This window comes from Ceratotherium simum, chromosome 8, assembly GCF_057802395.1.
Source record: "Ceratotherium simum simum isolate JZ-2026a chromosome 8, ASM5780239v1, whole genome shotgun sequence".
Classification (NCBI taxonomy): Eukaryota; Metazoa; Chordata; class Mammalia; order Perissodactyla; family Rhinocerotidae; genus Ceratotherium; species Ceratotherium simum.
Window position 1 is genome coordinate 6,003,808 of NC_141907.1, and position 22,813 is coordinate 6,026,620.

The window sequence follows — 22,813 nt, forward strand, 5'->3', positions numbered from 1 at the left end:
GAACGCAGTCCCCGCCTGGAGGAGGATCCTCCGAGAAGCATCCCAGGGAGGTCAGGAGCAGGGCGGAGGCACGTGCGGGGGAGGGAGCTGCCATTTCCCAGCTCCTGCCAGATAACCTCCCTCACTCACACCAGCCGTGAGTCCCATTTACAGATGAGAACACAGAGGTGAGAGGGCTCGGGGACGGCCAGGGGGCAGCAGAAGCAGGCTCTGACCCTGACACTTCTGCCTGACTCCAGAGTCTGAGTTCTCAACTGCCAACACCCCGGTTTAACCAGACAGACCTGGAGTCCATGACTTATTGACCGTGTGACACTGGAGAGTGACTCAACCTCTCAGAGCCTCAGTTTCCCCATCTGTAATTGGGACAGTAATAGTAGCCTCTTCCTCCGTTGTTGGAGGATGACATTAGATGTGTGTGTAGAGCTCTCAGCTCAGTGACTGTCTATAATAGACACTCCATTAATACGTGTTAGTCACCACTACTGTCATTCTTATCATCGTCACTGCTCTTACTGCCACACTGCTGGTGACTACGCTGAGGGGCCAACACCGTTAAGTGCTTCCATTCTGGCATATCTGACGTTTTTTACGGCAGCCACTTTGCTTTATAGCCACACCTCACAATCGCACACTGATGGGATGGTTCTGTGATGAAACATCCACTTCCTATTGTGAGAGCTGAGCTTCCCCTATGTTCTAGATAAAGTGCACACCTCAGGCGCAGCAACGCTGCCTAAACAACAGCGAAGTCAGCCCCAGCACGGAGAGGCGATGCTGAGAAGCCCCCGTGGTGGTGACATGCACACAGGGAGATGCTCATTTCTCTTTCGGCTCGATGGACATAAGCTGGCCCCAAGCTGGGGACTACAGACATGCAGGGACTCAACACAGCCCCGCCGGCCTCAAGGCTCACAGCTCCGTGGCGAGGATGACGTGTCATGTCAGAGTGAGACTCAGCGGGGGCAGAGGAGGGCCCGAGCAGGGGCGTGCAGTCCCCTCACGAAGGACCCACTGCCAACCTGTGATCTCAAGGCTGCTCTTTTGTTGTTTCCACTCCTCCTTAAACCACTGCCTGCTTTGTGAAGGCCCATTTCTGAGACTCGTACCTGGAGCTGGGTCTCCAGCTGGGCTTCCAGATGGTCCACAACTCTCGCCTTCTGCTTCCGAGCGTCCAGGCGGATCTGCTGGTGCACGGTGAACTGGGCCAGGAACTTTTTCTGCTGCGCCAACATCCTGGCAGGAGGAGTGAAGGCCGTCAATGCTGCCCCAGCCGGCAGGTTCATCAGGGACCCAGCACAAACCTTTCCCAAGGGCCTGCTGAGTCGTGGGAACTGGTGACACACAGCCGTCCTTGAACACTTATAGCCACGAGAGAAGGACGGCCATCGTGGGCACGGTTTACTGTGGCCCCACGCGCTGTGGACAAGCTGGAGGCCCCACCAGCTGGACGACTCATCATAAAGTGGACACCGTTTGATTAACACTTGGGGGTTTACGGAATCTGGAACACATGCTTTTCACTTGATCCTCAGAGTGGCTTAGTGACATTAGCAGGACAGAGAGGAGAAAAGTCAGGGCAGGAGGAGCTCTGAGGGGCGGCGTCCCTGAGGTCCCACAGCGGCAAAGTGGTTGAGCAGCAAGTGGCACCTTCATATGAGAAAACAATCTTAACAGTCGGGGGACAGTCTCCTGGAAGGACCATCCTTATTGAAACTTTCAGAACCGCCCGAGCCCCTCCCTCCCGGCTGGAATAGAAGGCTCAAAATTCTACGGCAGTTGGGACTTTGCAGGCCTGACTGGGGTCTCAAACTCTAAGATTTGGAGATTTTCCTGGATTGTCCGGGTGGGTCTCCACCACTGGAGCCCCCAAAGCAGAGAAGTTTCTCCAGCTAGAGTGGGAGACGTGCGGCAGAAGAGGCAGGCGGAGGAGAATCCAAGAGTGAGGGGACCGGACGCGCCCTGGCCGGTTCTCAGATGCAGGGGCCACGTGCAGGGCCAGAGAGAGGCCTCCAGGAGGTGGAGGCGGCCCCCGCTGACAGTCACAAGGAAACAGGACCTCATGTCTACCAGGAACTGGATCTGCCAACAACTGAGCAAGCCTGGAAAGATTCTTCACAGAGCCTCCCGTGAGAGCCTGCCCACTCACACCTCGACTTCAGCCGCGTGAGACCAGAGAAGCCAGCAGCGCCCGCCTGGCCCTCTGACCTGCAGAACTGCGAGGTCACACGCCTGTGTGGCGTGTGGCCGGTGGTTGTCATGGTGCCTCACTTCCCTGCTCCCTCACTGTGCTTCCTGGGTACCCCCCCAGTGAACAACCTGCCCCCACTCCCCATGTCAGGGTCTGCTTCCAGGGGAACCCAAAGAGCAGATGAGACAAGAGGTGCCAGGTCAGGGCTGTGAACACCACTGAGAGCTGGAAAGGGAGCCACCACACCATGACTCGCCCGTCCCCTTGTGTCAGGTGCTGTTCTAGGGGCCGCGGGTAGAGCAGTGGCCGGACAGAGGCTCGTGGGCCTCCAGGCTGGTTGGGGAGGCAGACGAATGCACGAAATGTCAGATGCTGAATGAACCAGAGAATCACGGGCAGTGCAGGGCCGAGCACGCCCCCTTGTGGGGGCGCACCGACAGAGTGGGGACCTCACCTCTGGTGCACAGCTTGGCAGGTTTCACGGGCTCCACCCGCCAGCTCGCCCTCCGATGAAGGGTCTCTGAGTTCTTGCTTTTTCCGCAGCCTGTAGTTTTCCATTCTCTCACCTAGACCATTTAAGACACAACGATCAAGGTGTGTCTGAAGGATCGCCTCCGTGCCAGGTGTGCAGCGGGGCACGCAGGTCGGTGGGACACACCTGCTCTCAGAGTGCGCCACTTCACAGCCCCCGTGGTCCACCCGGGGAGGGCTCGTGTGCGTGAGGAGGCCGCGCCTTCCATCCCAGACCGGGCATCCCCAGAGGAAGGAACCCGGGCCCTCCCTCCAGTGCTCAGCCCCCGCCTTCTGGAACACCAGGAGAAAGGGGAGGCGCATAAGAAAGATTGACACGCAGAGGTCACCACCAATAGCTAAAAATCCACACCAGAAAGGAAAATCGACTGAACACACAGTGCTGTAGGTGTGCAGTTAGCTGTACAGATGTGAGTGCAGGAATACGCGCTTCCCACGGAGCTAGGAAGTTGGGCCTCTGAAGTCGAGGTGCACTGGAGTGCACATCAGAACACGCTTACACTTACAGCGGCCACACTCACCTAGTAACACTTACCTAGATACATGTGACCAGCTGTTACACGTACCTAGCTGCCACACTTAACTAGCTGTGAGACACGCAACGGGCCACTGACCTCGCTGGACCCAGTTTTCCAGCACTGACAGAGAGGCTTAACCTGGCTGAGCCCTAGGGGCACGACCTTCTCTGACTCCTAAACAAACAAGAGTTGACCAATTGCAGAAAAACGAGGCCATGTGGTCAATTAGATGCATCATCTCAATGCATTTACTGGGAAATTCTCACATTAGAGTCAGGGTACCAGGGAAGCAGGAGATCAGAGCCGAGAGGATACAGAGGGGGACGCCAACCTGAGGGTCCAAAGTCCCCAGGACGAGGGGCAGATGAAGGGGGCCCTGAGCTCACTGAGAGGAATAGTCACAGAAGACAGCCCCCAGGACCTGCTGCCCATCCACTCATCTAGGGATCAATTCGAGCTCTGATCCTGGGACAATCAGGCAACGCCCATCAGAGAATGCGGGATTCCACCCTGTTCTGAAGCCCCGGGTGCAGGGAAGGACGTGAGCAAAGGCCTTCAAGAAACTGGGTTTGTCTGTTATCACACGATGTTATTGCTGGCCTCGGGGGTACTGTCCATTCCGTCACTTGGGTGGCCTCTTGTGAGAGCCCACGGGGGGAAATTCTCTGGGTCCAGGGACTCTGGCCTGTTCTTACTCACGGTCCCTACAACAGCTTTATTGAGGAAGTTTCCATCCCTTTGGCCACCAGGAAGCCCAGAGCCAAAGCCATGTGGCCAGTGAGTAGGGATCTGATGGCCTATGTCCCAGACAGTGACCTCACCCTAACTCCATCTCGTTGTCCTCGCCCTGCCCTGATTCACCTACTTAAAAAAATCCTATTCTACTGTATGTACATGGTTCTTTAGGGGCCTTTTAAAAAGCCTTTTTGGGACCAAGCAGGGGATAAATAAATACATAAACATTAAGAACATTCAATTCCCAAAAATAAAATTTGAAAGACCTGACATCCCATTCTGCCCCAAACTAAGAGCACACTTGGCTCGTCACGCGGGGGGCTTCCCAGGGAGGGTGCCGCACCCTGTAGGGTCTTCAGATGCTGCAGTCTTCTCTCCTCGTGGTCCCGCACGACCCTTCCGATCTGCTGGTAATACGCCTGCACGAGCCGGCCGACGCCCGCACCGGTCACATAGACGCTCTCCACAGCCGCCTCCAGCAGCGTCCTCTGTGGGCCGGAGGGAAAGACTCAGCAGAGAAGACCCCCACGGTCCCCACCTCCTCTGCCCTGGTTCCTATCTTCCGCCCACCCCCACCTCGACTGGTCAGGGAGAAGGCAGAAAGTGTGTGGTTGGTTTAAATCAGTCTCAATCCTCTTATTTTTCTTGGTCAGGGATGGTCTAGGGCTGGCTGAATGATGCATTCTGGCCAATAAGATGCAATATTAGGGCAAGTCTGCTGGGGTGGGGGTGGAAGACTTCCCTTTCCAAACATTAAAGCAAAGCCTCGGTGCCTTGAAAGACTTGAAAGCTGATGAAAGACTTTGCTGTTTCCCTCTTCCTGCCTGGAATGCAGACTTGATGTCTGGAGGGGTAGTGGCCATTTTGAGACTATGAGGTAACAAACTAACACCAACTAACACCTGGTCCTTGGTCACAACACAGAACCTCTGTGCCAGCCTGGAACCACCTGCCTCCATATTTCTTGTTATGTAGGATGAGTAACTTCTCTTTATTTGCCATTTTAGTAGGCTTTCTGTTACTTGCAGTTATTTGCATTCCTCAATGATATACCTTCAGACCCAAAGCAGAAAAGAGAGGAAACGCTGTGATGCCCCATCCTCAGGGACGTGTTGGTTGTGCACTAGCAAAGTCACCATCTTTTCCTTCATAAGATGATGGGCAAAAGTCAGACTCAAGAGCCCCCATTTCAGCAAACATTTATTGAGTGGTTCCAGACTTTGGGCAAGAAAAAATACCCATTTATTACTGGGTGATTATTGTTGAGTGTTGGTTAGGTTCCGGGGGCTGTGCTATTCACTTATGCCCACAGCACCCACCAAAATCATGTGCCCTGATTTTGCAGGGTTGGACGGAGGCTGTGGGGGTGAGGGGGTGTGCAGCCCAGGGTAGCAGAGCAGGTGTGAGCTTGTCCTAGAACTCTCAAGTCCTGCTCATCCCTCACTGTGGCCGGTTCTCTCTCCTCCTCTGCCCTACTTCTGCATCCGCAGAGGGGCTCCGACTCCACGCTTCTGAGGACTCTGGGCTCTGGCCCTGCGCTTCCAGGCAGGAGCCCCCACTGATGGCCACTGGCCTTCTTTGAACTTCATTTAGGACATGGAGCCAGGAGACCAGAACGCCCCCTTCTCCCCCCTCAAGTCCGCAAACCCCCCTGTACCTTCTGTCCGTCTGTCTGTCCTCCTGCCACAGTGGAGCACTGTCTACCTCCCTCTGTGCCCCACCCTCCTTCCCTCTGCACGGCCTCTGGTCTGGCCACGCTTCTCTCCTCCGCATCAGTTTTTCCAGCTGGTGTTCCATTCCCACCAGCAAACACACTCGCTCGAGTGTCTCTGATTTTTCAACCCTCTCTTGATCCCCCTTCAGGCTCTGCCTGTCTCTGCTCCCCGTCAGGAAACTTCCCAACGATCTCTGTGGCCCCTTCTCCAGCATCGCTCGCCCCTCCGTCAGATCGTGAGTCCCACAAGGGCAGAAACCTGCCCACCTGGTTCCCGCTCTACCCCAGCACCTGCCACAGGGCCCAGGCCGAAGCCCTGCGAGCAGAGGTGACTAAATGAACATTCTCCCAGAAACTGAGCACATCTTCTCTCTTGTAGGTGTGTGCGGCACAAGTTAAGTAATCCTGACTCAGAGTCCCTGGGGAAACTGGGGACAAAATACGCCGTGCACATATTTCACTCCATTTTCACGCAACGAGCACTGATCCCGTAAGACTTGTGGAATTTTCAGGAAAGGAGGCGACCTTCCCCAAGTCACAAGCCAGGCACAGCCCTGACATCCGGATGAGCAGACGTGAGATGTGTGGAAGGAGGCGGGGTGTCGCAGAAATGTGGGTGCCATCTCTTTGCTGTGCAGATAAGTCAAGTGACTTTATCTAAACGAAAGAGCTCATGAAGGGTGTCCAGACCTGCCCTGGCACATCCCAGCGCGGGCCTGCTGCTGGCTGCAGGTCTGCAGCACCGCGCCTGTGTGCCGGCCACGCACGCTCTCTCCACGGCCGTCTGCAGCAAGCAGGTGTCTCGCCTTTGCTACGGCTCCAGGGGGAGACAGCCAAGGAGGAGCAGAGCGAGCGCTGGCCACGCCGGGCAAGCCCGGCCCCAGCCGCAGCTCTGCCACTCAGCAAAGCTGCGAGGCGTTAAACGTGCCTTTGCCCGGTGATAAGCCTCAGTTTTCCCACCTGAACACAGGGAAGAAAGACTATCCTATCGTGCAAGGGCTGTGGAGAGAACCGGGTGAGGAAGGAGGATGAAAGTGTGCGTGCAGACTTGGAAGGGCAAGGCTGATGGTTGTATTTTTACCCTATGGTTCATCATCGCTGTCAATCACGGAGTAAACCACCACCTACGCAAGTCAACCTAGTTTAGGTGCTGAGCTCAGCCGTCAGGGTCAGCTCCGCAAAGCCTCAGGTCCCCGCAGAGGCGGCCAGGGGCAGGGAAGCGCCCACTCCTCTCTGGGACGGGGGCTTCGGTTCAGATCCTGCATCTGCCACTGACCAGCCGGGCAGCTCTGGGTGAGACCACGTCCCTCTCAGAGCGGCTGTAAGGACCGAGCTGGTGCTCAGAATGAGGCGACACGGGGCCTCACACCTCACCACTCTGTGAGGGAGGCGACCCCCTCGTTTGGATGCGGAGGAGGCTCGGAGAAGCCCGGGATCTCTGCAAGGCTGGAAGCTCCCAGAAAGGGCGCGGCCAGGACCAGCGCCCGAGGCTGCTGCTCTGTGCAAACCCCTCCTCTGCCCCCGCCCACCCCAACCCAGACCCTCCGGCCCTCGGCTTCCGGGACAGGGTTGGCACGCACCTTGAAGTCATCCCTGTCCCTGGCCCGGCTCTTGGTGGCCGCGTTCCGTGCGTGCGCCAGCAGCGCCTGCCCGATGGCTCGCTCCGTGTGCTGCTGCAGGAGCTGCCCGACCTCCTGGGCCTCGGCCAGGAGCTGCTGCTGGAGCTGCAGGCGCGTCTGCTGCGCCTCCTCCTCCAGCCTGCCGGCCTCCTCCAGGACACGCGCCTCCTGAAGGGGACGGGGCAGGGACAGGAAGGAGCCCACGCTGGAGCCCTGCACAGAAGCCCAGGACCAGGACCAGGACCAGGATGCAGGGTCGGCCCTGCCCGGGGCCCCGGGAGGGCTGGGGAGGGGATGGACAAGGGGCAGAAAGTGGTGGCCTCTGGGCTTGCAAAAACCAACACAAAATGGATAAGCCTGGGTGTCTGATGAAGACACCCACAAGGGACTTATTGAGCACTAACTTCGTGCCCGGTGCCATGTGTGGCCTCTCACATGTACAAGGCCTTCCTCACTCTTCCAGGACACTGTGAGGCCTGAACACTAGGAGTGCTGAGGACACAGAGGCTCAGAGATGTTGAGCAACTTTCTAAAAGTCACACAGCAGAGCTGGGTTTTGAAGCCAGATCTGAGTCTGAGAGTAGTCTGGGACATCATGGAAGCAAAGGCAGGGCATATGGGACCCTGGGGACTGCCTTTCTTGTAGGAATAAGAGTTGGAGAAGGAGGTGAGGGGAGTCAGAGGTAGGGCAGCAAGTCCTGCCGGCTTCCCACCGAGCTCTCCTGGGCACTCACTCTCTGAAAGAGACTGTGAGCCTGTCCCTCACTAATGGGTCAAAAACATCAGGGGCTCCTATAGCTCAGTGGCTACCTGAGACCTGGAGTCAGCCCGCTTGGGTTTAAATCCCAGGTCTGCAATTTACAAATTCTTTATTTCAATTGTCAAAATCTTAAAACAGATTACAGAGCCCTTTTCTCCCAACTGCCTGATGACGACTGTACCCATCCGCGCTCTGAGTTCATACGCATTTTTAGCACAATTTTCATTACAGCGTACGCTAGAGCTTTTGGCACATTGGGTGCCCCCCTACAGGGGGCTGCCACTGTCCCCACCCCACCCCAGCGACAGGGGTGGCAGGATCTGGGTTTTGGCAAACGTGGCTGAACCTGGAACCCGATGAGGTGGCACCGCCTGTCTTGGCCCTGCTGGGGGCTGACGCACAATCTTACCAAGGCTCTGAGCAGCTGCCACTGATGCTCGTCCAGACACTGCGAGGAGCCCTGCTCCAGGGCGTGCTGCTCACGCACCTCCTGGAGAAGGCTCCTCTTCCCGGACAGCCTCATCTGGGTCAGGGTGGTGATGGCGCTGCCGCGGAGAGCCAGCCTCCGGAGGGCTGAGCGCAGGAGCAGGTCGTGCCCCTGCAGGATGCACCGCACGGACCTTTGGGGCAAGTGGGTAGGGGCTGGGGGTCAATGCTCTTGCCTTCACTGAATGTGATGGTTAACTTTATGTATTAACTTGACTGGGCCATGGGGTGCCTGATCATCTGACAAACATTATTCTGGATGTTTCTGTGAGGGTGTTTCTGGATGAGATCAACATTTAAATCTGTGGACTGAGTAAAGCAGACTGCTCTTCCTAATGTGGGTGGGCCTCATACAATCAGTTGAAGGCCTGAAGAGAAGAAAAGGCTGACTCTCCCACAAGTAAGAGAGAATTCCTCCTGTCTGACTGCCTTGAGCTGAGGCATTATTTTTATTCCTGCTTTTGGACTTGAACTGAAACACTGGCTCTTTCTGGGTCGTGAGACTGCTGGCTTTCAGGTTGGAGCTTACACCATCAGCTCTCTTGGTTCTCAGGCCTTCAGACTTGGGGCTGGAACCACACATGGGCTCTCCTGGGTCTCCAACTTGCCTATATAGATATATTTTCACACACACATCCTATTGGTTCTGTTTCTCCGGAGAGCCTTGCCTAATACACTGAGCTACCAGTAAACACTCCAGATAGTCACGCCCCACACAGAGCCCTTCCAGAGGAGGTAGGTCGGAATTATCCCATCCTCTGCTGCCCGTCCTCTTAGACACGGGTGCTTGCCAGGGTTACATTCAGCCATCTGTTCTTTATTAATCTTTTTAACTTGGTCACATCCTGCCCCAAGTTTCAGAAGCATACATGCAGCTGCCTTTGGCACACATCCACTCGAATTTCTTACATAACGCTCAAAATTGGCACAGCCAAAACTGATATTGGGAGATATTTTTGAGTTCCTATCTTAGTGACTCGAGTAGAAGCACCTCAGTGTACCAGAGAGGCCCGTCATTTGGTTTTCTAAATTGAGGTATTTGCTGACAGCCTGAAAAGCTGAACAGAGCATTGGCAGTCAGCCCACCAAGGAGGAGAGACCTGGTAAACACTCCGGGCTTTCAGGTGAGGGCCCGCGCCCTAAGAATAAGGAATCATCCCTCACAAAGGCCTAATTTTGGATCAGTTAAATTCACAAACGGAGTAGCCGATCTGCCTGAAATCTCTGCCAGAAGTCAGAGAAATCCTCTCTGGAGGAAGAGCATCATTCAAAGTCTTAAGTTACCTCTACGACTTTCAGTCACAGTGTCCAGCATTCAATAAAACCAACCAGACAAGAATTGACGAAAAACCAAGAGAAAAAACAGACAATAGAAACATACACACAAGATATTAGATATTGGAATAATCAGACATGAACTTTAAAATAGTTATGAATATATTTAAGAAATTAAATGATAAGATGAAGAATGTCAGCAGATAACTGAACACTATGAAAAGAACCAAATGGAAATTCTAGAACTGAAGACAGAGTAACCAACATTGAGAACTCAGTAGAGGGGCCGGCCCGGTGGCCCAAGCGGTTGGGTGCGCGCGCTCCGCTGCGGCGGCCCGGGGTTCGCTGGTTCGGATCCCGGGCGCACACGGACGCACTGCTTTGGCAAGCCATGCTGTGGCAGCGTCCCATATAAAGTAGAGGAGGATGGGCACGGATGTTAGCCCAGGGCCGTCTTCCTCGGCAAAAAAAGAGGAGTATTGGCGGATGTTAGCACAGGGCTGATCTCCTCACCAAAAAAAAAAAAAAAAAAGAACTCAGTAGATGGATTTACAGCAGACAAGACATAGCTGGGAAAGTGTGAACTGAAGAGAGCTCAAAATAAGTATGTAGATTGAACCACAGAAAACAAAAGAATGAAAAATACAAAACAGCATGTAAGAGACATACAGGATAAGGTGAAAAGTTCTAATAAATGTGTAATTGGAGCCCCAGAAAGAGTAGGGAAAGAATGGGCAGAAGGAATATTTAAAAAAATAATGGCTGAGAATTTTAAAAAACTGATGAAAGATAGAGAATCACAGATCCAAGAAGCACGACAGATTTGTTAAACAAACAAACAAAATATACACACAAAAACCACATACAGGTTTAGGCATATTGTAATAAACTGATAAAAACTAAAGGAAAAAAAAGAAAATCTTAAAAGCAGCCAAAAACAATTGAAATCAGAAGACAAAAGATTATCTTTAAAAGCATTCTAAAAGTAACAACCAAACTAGGATTCCATATCCAATGAAAATATTCCTCAAAAATGAAGATGAGATAGACATTTTCAATCAAACAAAACCTAAGAGAATTTGTCACTAGCAGATCAGAAATAAAGAGAACCTCAGGCAAAGGAACATCATCCCAGATGGAAGCTTAAAAGTACAGGAAAGAATCAAGAGCAACAGAGTAAATATGTGAGTAAACCTAAATGAATACTGACGACATAAAACAATAATGTCTCATGGGGTTGAAAATATATAGAGAAGTAAAACATACAATGAGAAAAGCATAATCCTAGGGAGGAATAAATGCAACTAAGGTGTTCTAAGGTATTTGCAGTGTCCAGGAAGAAGGACTGTATTAATGTATATTAGATTTTGACAAGTCAAGGATACAATTCGAAATCTCTGAACCACTAAAGGCATAGTAAAATAATATATAACAAGCCAGAAGAGAGATAAAATAGAATAATAAAATGACACTTTATCCAAAAGAAGGAAGAAAGGAGAGAAAAAGAGACATAGAGCAGGTGGGACAAACATAAAACAAACAGTAAGATGATAGATTTAAAACCCTAGTATATCAGCATTAGAGTTTACATTAAACATAAATGGACTAAATATTAGTACAATTAAAAGGCACAGGTTTTCAGGCTAACAAGTCCCCCAGTTGCTCACTATTGTCCTCAGCATGGCTCACCAGATTTTCCCTGTTCCCGCCCTGCTTATGCGTCCACCTCCTCCTGGCGCTCCCCCGAATGACCCAATAGTACAGCTATCCACCTGCTTACTGATGTACACACAAACTAGTTTCCTGGAAAATGCTGGGCAACTACAAAAATCGTTCTATCAAAATAGTTTTCCTCATATGAAATAAGGAAAAAGAAATATTTTTCATCAAATAGAAAAAACTATACTATACTTATAGCAAAAATATTAAAAAATATATAATAATTTATTAATAAATGGGGATTGACTGAAAATGGGCACAAGGGGTCTTTTGGGCATGAGGGAAATGTTCTAAATCTGGATCATGGTGATAAGTGTAGAACTCTGTAAATTTGCTAAAAATCATTGAGTTGTATACTTAATGTATGTAAATTATACCTTAAAAAGAGGTGTTAAAAAAAGTTCCTATGAAAGCTCTACAAAGTAGGTATTATTAACCCCATTTTATAGATGAGGAAATCGAGGCTAAGAAATGCTAAGTCATTTGCCCAGATCAATTCTGACTCCAAGCCTTTATCCATGGCACTCTGTTATCACCCTGCTCCACATTAATATTTACAACTTGGTTGCTCTCAAAACCACAGTGTAAGAGGCAGGGGGCAGTTAATGTGTCTACCTTACAGATGAAGACACTGAAGCGAGCGCGGAGCATCACACAGGACACAAGGCCCCGACCCTTCAGAAAGGTGTACTCACTCTTCACTGAGGCCTCCAAGTCGGCCCAAGACCTGGTGGAGGATGTTCTCGTGGTCGTTCCGCAGGTGTGTCTGCAGCACAGTGGACAGAGTGAGCTCCTCCATCCACACCTAAACCCCAGGACAGAGGGACAAGGGTCAGCTCATTTTGTCCATCATTGCTTTGTTGGAACATGCCTTTTGTTTCTTGTTAAAAAAATCCCTTTCTCCCTTGATTTCATTAAAATTTTCTCCTAAAGATTTAAAAATTGTTTTATTTGCATTTACATTTTAAGGCATTTAATTTTTATTTTCTGTGGCATGAGGAAGGGATCTAATTTTCTCTGGACAAATGGATACTAATTGTCCCAGCACCCTTTATGAGATAATTTATCTTTTTCTGACTGGCCTCTCATGCCACTCCATCTTACATAGTTTCCATAGATAAACGCACCTCATTGCAGGCTCTCTCTATTATTCTGTGGGTCTGTCTATTTCTGCACCAATACCACATTGCTTTAACGGCTGCCATTTGTAGCAAAACTTCACAGCTGCTAGGGCCAGCCCTCCCGTATTCTCTTGTACAAAACTGTCTTAGCTATTCTCGGTTTCTCTTCCTTTCATATGAGTTTTGGGATCAGTTTATCAAGCTTGGGAGGACAGCTTTTTTGGATTTTCGTGTAATTTGATTGAATTAAATTGATTAATTTGGAGAGAACAACCTTTTTTCTAAATTTGGATTTCCCATCCAAGAACACAGCATTTCTCTCAAGTCTGACTCTATGCCTTTAATAATAACATTTTATAAACTTCTCCATTGAGCTCTCCACACAGGTTGGTCAGATTCATGTCTAGGCACCTACAGCTTTTGTTCTGAAGAGGATCTTTCTGTATGTTCTCACTGGGCATTGCTGGTATGTCAGAAATCCACCGAGTTGTATCCAGCAAGCTTGCTGAGCAATCTTAATAGCTGTAATAGTCTGTCTGTAGATTGTTTTGGCTTTTCAGTGGAGACATTCACATCGTCCACAACAATTCTATGTAGGAGCATCAGATCATCCTTCTTGATTGTGTTGTTCAGATCTTCTTTTTATGGTCTGATTGGTCTATCATTTTCTGTGAGATGGGGTGCTAGCATCTTCCATCATGATTTCAACTTGTTCATTTTTCCTTTTAATTCTGTCAAATTTGCTTTATATATTTCGAGGCTAAGTTGTGTCTTCCTGAGGCATTGTTCCTTTACATTATCTAATGAGCCTCTCTACCCCTAAAGAAGGCCTTCTGCCTAGTGGATAGTTGGTCTGATGTCGGTACTATGCACCACCTTTCTTTCCGTGAGTATTGGCCTGGTATAGAACCTTTGGTGTCATGATGCTCTAGGCCAGTCTCTTGTGACACCACACGGCTGGGGGAATGTTCTTCTGCAATCTACGTGACCCTGTTCCTATTCGCTGTGACTAGTGGTAGACTAGGGTCACGTCTACCTCCTTATCTTGTGTTTTCTAGCTGCCGGGCTTTTTCTTTGCATTGTTTCTCCTTATTTCTACCTCTTATCAGATGGATCGAGTCGTCTTGTTCCAGTTTCTTCTTCTCTAACTTGGACGTCATCTATTCTGCTTAGTTACCTCCCTGGGTCAGGCACTCCAGTTAGAGGCCACCAGGACTCCCCTGCGGCTGAACAAGTTGGGCTGTCACTCAGAGTCGCGAGGGAGAAGGTGTGCCAGGGGACCCATGGGGTGAGTTAGAAAGGCCTGATTGTAGGATTTAGGCTGTGGGAGGTGATTGTGGGGAGGGTCCAAGGAAGCCGGGCTTTGTTCTGGACTGGGTGTTGCCAGGAAGCAAGAGTCATGACTGGGCATCTCAACAAATCTCGCCTAGAAGGAGGAGAGATTCAGCGAGGCTTTAGCTGTCATTGCTAAAGCAGCAGCCCTCACACCTCAGCCAGGAGCGGGGCACGTTGGGTCATCTTTGTGGCTGAGACAGTGTCCGTGTGTTATCTGTGTTCGGGCGTAGTTACAGGGTGGTCTCACTCGTGTGTCCATCCTTCGCGGTCACAGAGCGGCCTTGTCCGATGTTCATGCTCTGTGTCACGGTTCAACAGGAGAACGCCCAGGCCGGCTCCTGGGTGCAAGGGGCAATTCTTTTCCTTTTCAAGTGGTAGCTCTTCATTTCTAGGTTGCATACTCCACTTGTAAGTATAAAGTTAATCCTTCTTCCCTCCAGGACAGGAGGAGAAATACAATTCCAACCGTCTCCCCACCTCCTGTCATAGTGCCCTCTGTCATTTGGGTTCTATCGTATTTTCCAAACTCCTCATTTTTTGAACCATCAATGTTCCTTTAGTCAATATTATTTCTTATTTTATTCCCTTTTGTTCTCCTCTACTGCTTTGAAAGTTATATATTCTATTTCTATTCCTTCAGCGGTTTAAAATTTTTAACACACATTCCTGACCCCACAGAACCTAAAGTTAATGAACATCTCCTTTACCTTAGGATTCATGTCTGTTACCAATTCTGAAAATCTCTTACCCGTTATCACTTTGAGTATTATCTCTCCTTCATTCTCTCTATTCCTTTCTTCTAGAATTCCCACAAGACTATAAGAAACTTCCTATGGGACTTTCTCATTCTGTTCTCCATGTCTCTTAACCTCTTTCTTTAGCTCTCGCACTGTATTCTGGACCACTTTCTCCCATTTATCTTCTAGTTCACACGGTTTCTTCAGCCATATTTAATCTGCTGTTTAACTCATCCATTACATTTCTGTTTTCATGACTATAATTTTCATTCATAAAAGTCTATGGCTTTTCGTCTGTCATCCTTTTTCATCATGTCTTGTTCTTATGGATATTAAATTCCTTCTGTTATGCTTTTTATTGTTTTAAACATACTTCCTTTATAAGTGCTTTCTAATAGTCTCTTCATCTGAATTTCTTGGTCCTTGTTGTGGTCTAAACTCCATACTTACTGTATGTGCTGACTGTCACTTATGGTGGAATGTTCCTTGTGTGTTTCATAATTTTGAATTTAGCTCATCTTCAATGTGGCTTTATCTGTGAAAATCCTGTGAGGTCCAAGGCCACACGGCTAATAAATAAAAAAAAACCGTGGGGAAAGGACTCAAACCTAGGTCTGTCTGTCTCCTCAGCTCAAATCTTTTCTGACTCCACCAGGCTCCTCCCTGACTGTCTCATGTCTCCAGGAGAACATGCACCTGGCTCAGCCAGACCCAGTTGCAACCAAGGACTCTATCGTTTAGGTGAGTCCTTCACTTTTCCTCATCTGTAGCTTTTCAAAGGGCTCTACCTCCAGCAGCCTGGAGATGGTGCATGCTGCATGCGGAATCTGGACAAAACACTGAGGCCTGGATGTAAGTGGGCAGCCCGGACTTCAGTTCCCCTGGTGGTTGTGATTCCTAACAGTTGTACTTAATCTCACTAAATTACATTGTGTTACCCATAACTTTTTGCTAAATTCAGTCTCTGACTCCTCTGGGGAGAAGTCTACAATAACTTGTCAAAGTGCTTGGAACACCAGAACATTCTAGAAAATTCTACACAGTCTTGACTCTCTAAAAGGTAAATTAACATTGTCACTAAAGTACATGGGGGTCTTTGGCATGCATTTTGAGAATGCAAACAAAACCAGCAACAGGATTCAAAGACAGGCAAGAGGAGCAAGATCGTTGGACGAGACAGTGCCTGTAGTTGTCACGCCAACCTCTTCAACACTATCAAACGCAGGAAGCAACAAGCCACTTCAGAGGGCTAGAGTGCTGACGCTGGTAATTGCTACCAGGTCATTTTGTGGCTTCAGAGAAGTTTACTCTTTGTTTCAAACTTTCATTTACCGAGGAGAGAAAGGGGAAAGGAACCAACAGGCAGTGCGTGCCTGGTACGTCCTAGGGGTTCTATGGCGTTCTCCTGTAAACAGGGCAGGTGTACAGGTGGGCTGGGTTCTAACATCAGTCAACACCTAAGGCAAACACGGCCGTGCTGTGGGGAGGGAGGCATTGCCGTTTGTAAAAGCCCGGTCGGGGTAGGCCTCCTAGTGAAGGCGACATGGGAGCAATGACCTGAAGCAGCACGAGTGAGGCGGGAGCGTGCCCAGGGAGCTGGAGGAACGCCAGGAGCCAGTGAGGCCGCGGGGAGAGGTGGAGGTCAGAGGAAACCAGGCCCTGACGTGGAGGGCCTTGCGGGGCACGGTGAGGACTCCGGCTTTCACGCTGCATGAAATGAGGAGCCACTGGGGGATTGGAGCAGAGAGGTGACACGATGTGGCGTAGTAGCTTTTATCCAGTCTAATGTGCCAGCAATTATAAGACACACAATTATTTTAGGTATCACTGAGAGGGAACAATCACTGCCAATTAAATTAAGATGCATCTCAATTTCAGGGATGTTAAAATATTTTTAAAATTTGCATCTTAAAAATGAGTGGCATACAGTATGTTTTAAAACTATCAGTCTGGCTGGAGTTGAGAACAGACCACAAGGGGCCAGAGCAGATTCAGGAGACCAGTGGGCCGGCTGCTGCAGTGACCCAGACAAGAGGTGTGGTGGCTTTGACCAGAGTGCTAAGAGTGGAGGTAATGAAAAGTGCTTACAGTCTGGATTAGATTGGAGGTAGAACCAATGCAATTTCCTGTCTGTCGGATATAGGGTGTAAATGAAAAAGGAGTCAAGGATAAGCCCGAGGTCTCTGGCCCCACTGAATGGAAAGATGGAGGAAGACTGTGGGTAGAGCTGGTTGGGCCAGAAGAGCAACAGTTCCAGTTTGGACACACTACACTTGCGTGCCTTTAATCATCTAAACGGAGATCTCATGTAGAGGGCTGAGTTCAGGAACGGATTCTGAGCTGGAGATATAAATGGGGAGTTGTTGGCCCTCAGTCCAATAGCCCTTGAGGAGCTGAATCCTGCCAAGAACGGTGTGAGTGAGCTTGGAAGCGATTCTTCTCCAGTGGAGCCTTTGGATGAGACCGCAGCTGCAGCCTTGATTGCAGCCTTGTGAGGAACCCAGAGCAGAGGACCCAGCTTAGCTGTGCCTGGATTGCTGGGCCACAGAAACTGTGACATACTAAATGAGTGTTGGTTTAAGCTGCTAGTTTGGGGGTTATTATGCAGCATTAGAAAACTAATACAGTGGTGTGTGACTGGATGAGAGCACCCTGGGAGTGCATGTAGATAGAGAAGAGTGCACCCTGGGGCACTCTGATGTTCACACATCAGGGAGCTGAGAAGGAACCAGCAGAGGAAACTGAGAAGCAGCCACCACTGAGATAGTAGGAGATGCAAGAGAGTCAAGCAAGTGTTCCAAGGAGGAGGGAGAGCCAGAGTTAGCCAAATGCTGTTGCTGAGTGCAGTGCCTGAGAGCTCAGCAGAGACGAGAGCCGGCTTGGTGAGGAGGGGATGGAAACCTGCCTGGAGTGGGGTTAAGAGAGAGTGGGAGGACAGGGAGAGGTAGGGCCAGGATTCAGAACCTGCTGGACTGACTCCAGCCTTGGCGTTCTTTACCATCATGCTACAGAGTGCACCTGCTGCCACACTCCTTGTTAGAAACGCAGACTCTTACGTAGTGGTGTGTGAGCTTCCTATGGCTGCTGTAACAAGTTACCACAAACTTAGTAGCTTAAAACAACACAAATTTATTATCTTATCATTCTAGGGATCAGAAGTCTGAAATGGGGGTCAAGGGGCTAAAATCAAGGTCTCAGCAGGGCTGCATTCCTTCTGGAAGCTCCAGGGCAAAACCCTTTCCTGGCCTTTTCCAGCTTCTAGAGGTCACCTGCATTCCTTGTCTCGTGGCCCCTCCTCCATCTTCAAAGCCGGCAATGGCTGACTGTGTCTTTCTCACCTGACATCACTCTGACACTGACCCTCCTGAATCTATTTCACTTATAAGGACCCTCATAATTACATTGGCCCACCTGGATAACACAGAATAATCTCCCCATCTCAAGATCCTTAACTTAATCACATCTGCAAAGTCCCTTCTGCCATGTAAGCTAACATAGTCACAGATTTAGGGGATTAGGATGGGGACATCTTTGGGGGGACGTTAGGCATCTTTGTGTTTAACATGAGTGGACTGTGGAGAAGCCCAGAAACCTGCATAGAACGGTTGACATTTTGAGAAGCACTTCAACCTGTTCCAACAGATTCCATAATCTTTAACAACTTCCCTGAGTAACAGGATATGAAAGTGCCAAGAAAACATTTTTGAAATGCAGTTCGTAGTCTGGCTGTGTGTCTGATTTTCCATGAAGAGTTTTCTTGGTGCTTTTCTTCTCATGACCAAATATTCATTTGAACCAGAGAAAGTTCACCTCCCATTTTTATCATCAACGAGGAAATATGCAAAGTGGGAGAGTACATGGATCTCTAAATATCTTAGGGTAATTTAAGGCAATTAAACAATCAACCGGTAAATTAATTATGACATACACACCCTGAGAAAACAGGGCTGGTCATAATTATTTAATCAGTTGATGAGGTCATTAACTATTCTGCTTGCTTCTTGCATGCAAAACTCCTTTTGAAACGCTTCCACACAAGCCAAGGAAAATTCACACGCATGCATACACTCACAAAATAAATAAATGAAAAATAAGAACCAGCTGTGCATGGTCTGATATTTGCCTAAAATAACTTAAGACGCATAACCAGAGAGTTTTAGATGAATTACAGGTGTTTGTCTAATAATTTACCAGAAACGAAATTCTGGATTTTTCAAGGTCAGTATCATCAAGCGATGGACACTGTGCAAAGGTCTTAACTTGCATTATCTCACAGCAACCCTGCTGGGTATTTTGATCACTATTTTTTTTCACACAGAAGCTGGAGTTCTGGCACATTTAGCAAGTTGTGCAAAATCTGAATTGTGGGAGGTCAGCTAACTGGCTAAAGTCACCCAATCTATTAAAGGGTTTGCTCTGGCTCAAACCCAGGTGTTCAGCTTCCAAGGTTAGGGGCTGTGTGCAAACCACAGCTGTCTCTAAAGGCCCTCACCCCCATTTGGGGAGCCTACATCAGAGGCACAGTAGACTCACCTGGGGGCTTTCCAAACCACCGAGGCCCAGGTTCCCCCTCTCTCCCCAGAGACTGTAAATTAAGTGGTCTGGGGCCCAGGATTTGAATTCAGCTTCATTTAGATCCCTTGGAAGAATACAGAGTCAAGGTGATCCTGTGCTAATTTCCAAAGCTGCATTATTGTTGCTGGAAATGCAGCAAAGTTTTCCTGAGCATTTGCCATATCCCAGCCATTGGGCTTTGAGCAAGGGAATGTAAATATGAAAAGCAGGGTTGCTGTCCTCCAGGAACTTACAGCCAAATGCAAGAGACAGACAAGTTACCCATGACAGGGCAACATGATATGGCTGACAGAGGGCTGAAATCAACTAGAAGGAGCTCTAATAATTCAGGACGGGCAGGAAACTAGGCCCCATGCCTGCCCATGGCTGTGAATGGCCATGTGTTTGCAGAATGCTTTCCTTTATTTACTTGGTACTTTTGACAGCTTTTTTTAGTTGCTTTAGAAAACCTCTGCTCAATGCATCAATTGAATGCTCTTTTGTAACTAACTGAACACTTGACATAAAGAAACAGAGGGTGTTTCTTGTAACAAGCACCTAGGGGCGGGCAGTCCAGGGCTGGGACAGTAGCTCAACAACGCCACCAGGGACAGGGGGCAGTCCACCTCTCTGCCCCCATCCTGAGCACATCAGCCTCCGTTCTCCTGCATCCTGCCTCTAAGGCTGGGGTACCTCCAGGCCTCCTGTACAGGGAATACTGAAGAAAGGGATTTCTCCGAGCAACACTCGGCTTTTGTATCAGGAAAGGGAAGCTCTTTGCAGGGACCACCCTGTCTCATGGGCCAGAACTGTGCTACTCAGCCACCGCTAGATACCAGGAAATTGAATATGTTATTTTACAGCCTCCAGCATGCAGGAAAGCAAAAAGAGAAAGGAAATGCTGCATTTTAGTGCATGTCACATTTCGAAACCCCTCCTTTATTTAATAGTTTTTAATTTTTAAAAAATAAAATTAATAGCAATAGTTTCCTATTGCTGCTGCAACACATTACCACAAACTCTGTGGCTTAAAACAACACAAATTTATCATCTTACAGTTCTGGAGGTCAGAAGTCTGAAATGGGTCTCACTGGGCTAAAATCAAGGCGTCAGGGAGCTGTGCTCTTTTCTGGAGGCTCTGGGGGGAATCTCTTCCTCCCCTTTTCTGCCTTCTAGAGGCTTCCTGCATTCCTTGGCTCATGGCCACATCACTCCAACTTCTGCTTATGTCATCAAATCTCCTTCTCTGACTCTGACCCTCCTCCTTCCCTCTCATAAGGAGCCTTGTGATTGCATTGGGCCCAACCAGATAATCCAGAATAATCTCCCCATTCCAAGATCCTTAATTTGATCACATCTGCAAAGACCCTTGTGCCGTGTTAGGTAACATCTTCAGTGCTGCTGGGAATTAGGATGTGGACATCTCTGGGGGCCATTAGTCTATCTATCACATATATACGTGGTTTTAATAAGGAAACTGACTTTCAATGAAAAACAGGGGTCCCATGTGTGCGCTGCCCCCCACCGAGTCTACTCCCCTGAGAACGACCTTCTGTCATTTATTTCTGTCGTTCTGAAGAACAGGCTTCACTGCTCTTTCTTGATGGATCAACTAAAGGCATTATCTACTGACTTCCTGTCCTGGGAGAGGAGGGCTCTGGTCTCTTCTCCCACCCACCTTGGAGGGCTGTTGTGGAAGTTTGGCAACCAGAATCTTGGTAAAGCATCTAGCATGGGCACTAGCAGATGCTCAGTGAACGAAATCTCTCATTATTCTCCATAAGTTTCAAAAACGTAGACTCTAGACCCAGTTTTACGAAATGCCCGCACCTGCTTCTCCTGCTCCAGGAGATCCTGGAAGAGTTTCCACTGCTGTTTCCGGAAGCGATCCGACTTGCCCAGCTGCCGGGCAGCATTCTCCTGGACCTCCTGCCTCAAGTAGTCACACTCTGCCCGGGAGAGGCCGGTCACGCCTGGGAGCGTCTGAAGGAACAGGACGTCCACAAACTTCTGGAACGTTTCCATGGTGCTGCGGTACAGCTCCTGAAGCCAAGAGCCGTGTGATGGAGTTACAAGTCATGTTCTCACACTGGGCAGGCCCGTGGGCTTCCCACAAGACAGAGGGAACCCAGGGAAGTCTCAGACCACACACACACAGACACAGACACAGACACACACACACACACACACACACACACACAGTCCTGGGAAACACCTGCTGCCTTCCAGCCCTCTCACCCAGACATGCCCTTCTGACCCAGTGAGCCCTTGATTTCTGGCATCTCCTCTAAATCACCATCCAGATTGTTTCCACAACCCATCCATGGTCTCTCTGCTTCCCTCCACACATAGGCGAGTTATTTGCATAAACCACAGATCTGATTATAATTCCGGCTCAGATCACTTGGCGGTCTCTCTTCCCATCACATCAATTACCCAGCAGGGCTTCCAGGCAGTCCTGCCTCAGTTCTCACGATCCTGTTTCCTTCCTTCCACCTCCCCGACTCCAGTCTCTTTCTAAAAATGTATTTCTTTAAATTGTGAAAAATAAAAACCCATAGATAACAATATATTAAATGCCTGTGAATCCACCACTCAGATCTCCTTTTTGTTTTAGATTAAAAACACTCACCTTCCAAGTAAGTTAGAATCCTTTATGTTCTCCCTGCACATCTTTTCCCCTCCCTCCCAGCCTCCTCAGAGACAGCCATCCCCATGAATTCAGCATCTCTTTCTCCAGTTTAGATTTCTATACTTTCAATATATATATACTGTCCATCAATGTGCCTTTTGGTGTGTGTGTTAGTTCACACAGATGGCATCTCATTGCATGTTTCATTATGCAGATGCCTTTTTCAAGCCACTCTCCTTCGTTCCACCTCCAGGCACTTTCACACCTGAAATGGACTCATCTTCACCCTGCAAAACTCCTGCAAAATAATCCCTTCTCTGCAAAGCCTTCCCTGGGCTGTTCAGACTAACATTTCTGCCCCCTGGGCTCCCACAGCTCTTTGGTCAGCCCCACAAGGGCATGGAAACTACAGTTTATCTGTCATCCCTCCTGGACCACAGCTCCCTAAGAGCAGAGGCTGAGTCATACTCAGATCTGCACCCACATCTCGCATCCTCCCAGACCAAGCACCAGACTGCAGGCCCTGAATTCATCGTGCGCTGACATGACATAGAATGCCCATTCCCCCTTCTCTACCCAGGAACTCCCACACATGCTCCAAAACTCAATCAGGGTCTCCTCTTCCCGGAAGGCCTCCTGTCCACAAGGTTTAATTAGATGCAACATGGTTTACACTGAACATCTGCTTTCCTTCTGCCAATCGGGAAACTTGGTACATGCCAGGCAGAGGGTTCCCATGCGACTGACCCCCAATAAAAACCCTGGACTCCTAAGCCTGGGAGAGCTTCCCTGATGGACAACACTTCACACGGGCTGTCACAGCTCTTTGCAGGGAGGAATTAAGCATGTCCCGTGCACTCCACTGGGAGGGGATTCTGGAAGCCCC

General features: G+C 49.4%; 1 protein-coding gene across 4 annotated transcripts in view; it reads right to left on the reverse strand.

Annotated features, from left to right (window-relative positions):
* Positions 1-22,813, reverse strand: part of EVC (EvC ciliary complex subunit 1) — a 77,550-nt gene that overhangs the window by 4,841 nt on the left and 49,896 nt on the right. For 3 of the 4 annotated variants that reach the window (XM_087434904.1, XM_087434903.1, XM_087434902.1), the window contains 7 exons: positions 21,126-21,338; positions 12,244-12,353; positions 8,478-8,688; positions 7,270-7,476; positions 4,319-4,463; positions 2,646-2,757; positions 1,110-1,236 (listed from right to left, as the gene is read on the reverse strand). In XM_087434904.1, the coding sequence (XP_087291030.1) occupies positions 1,110-1,236; positions 2,646-2,757; positions 4,319-4,463; positions 7,270-7,476; positions 8,478-8,688; positions 12,244-12,353; positions 21,126-21,338 (1,125 nt within the window). The remainder of the gene's footprint in view (positions 1-1,109; positions 1,237-2,645; positions 2,758-4,318; positions 4,464-7,269; positions 7,477-8,477; positions 8,689-12,243; positions 12,354-21,125; positions 21,339-22,813) is intronic. The other variant, XM_087434906.1, reaches the window with a different exon arrangement.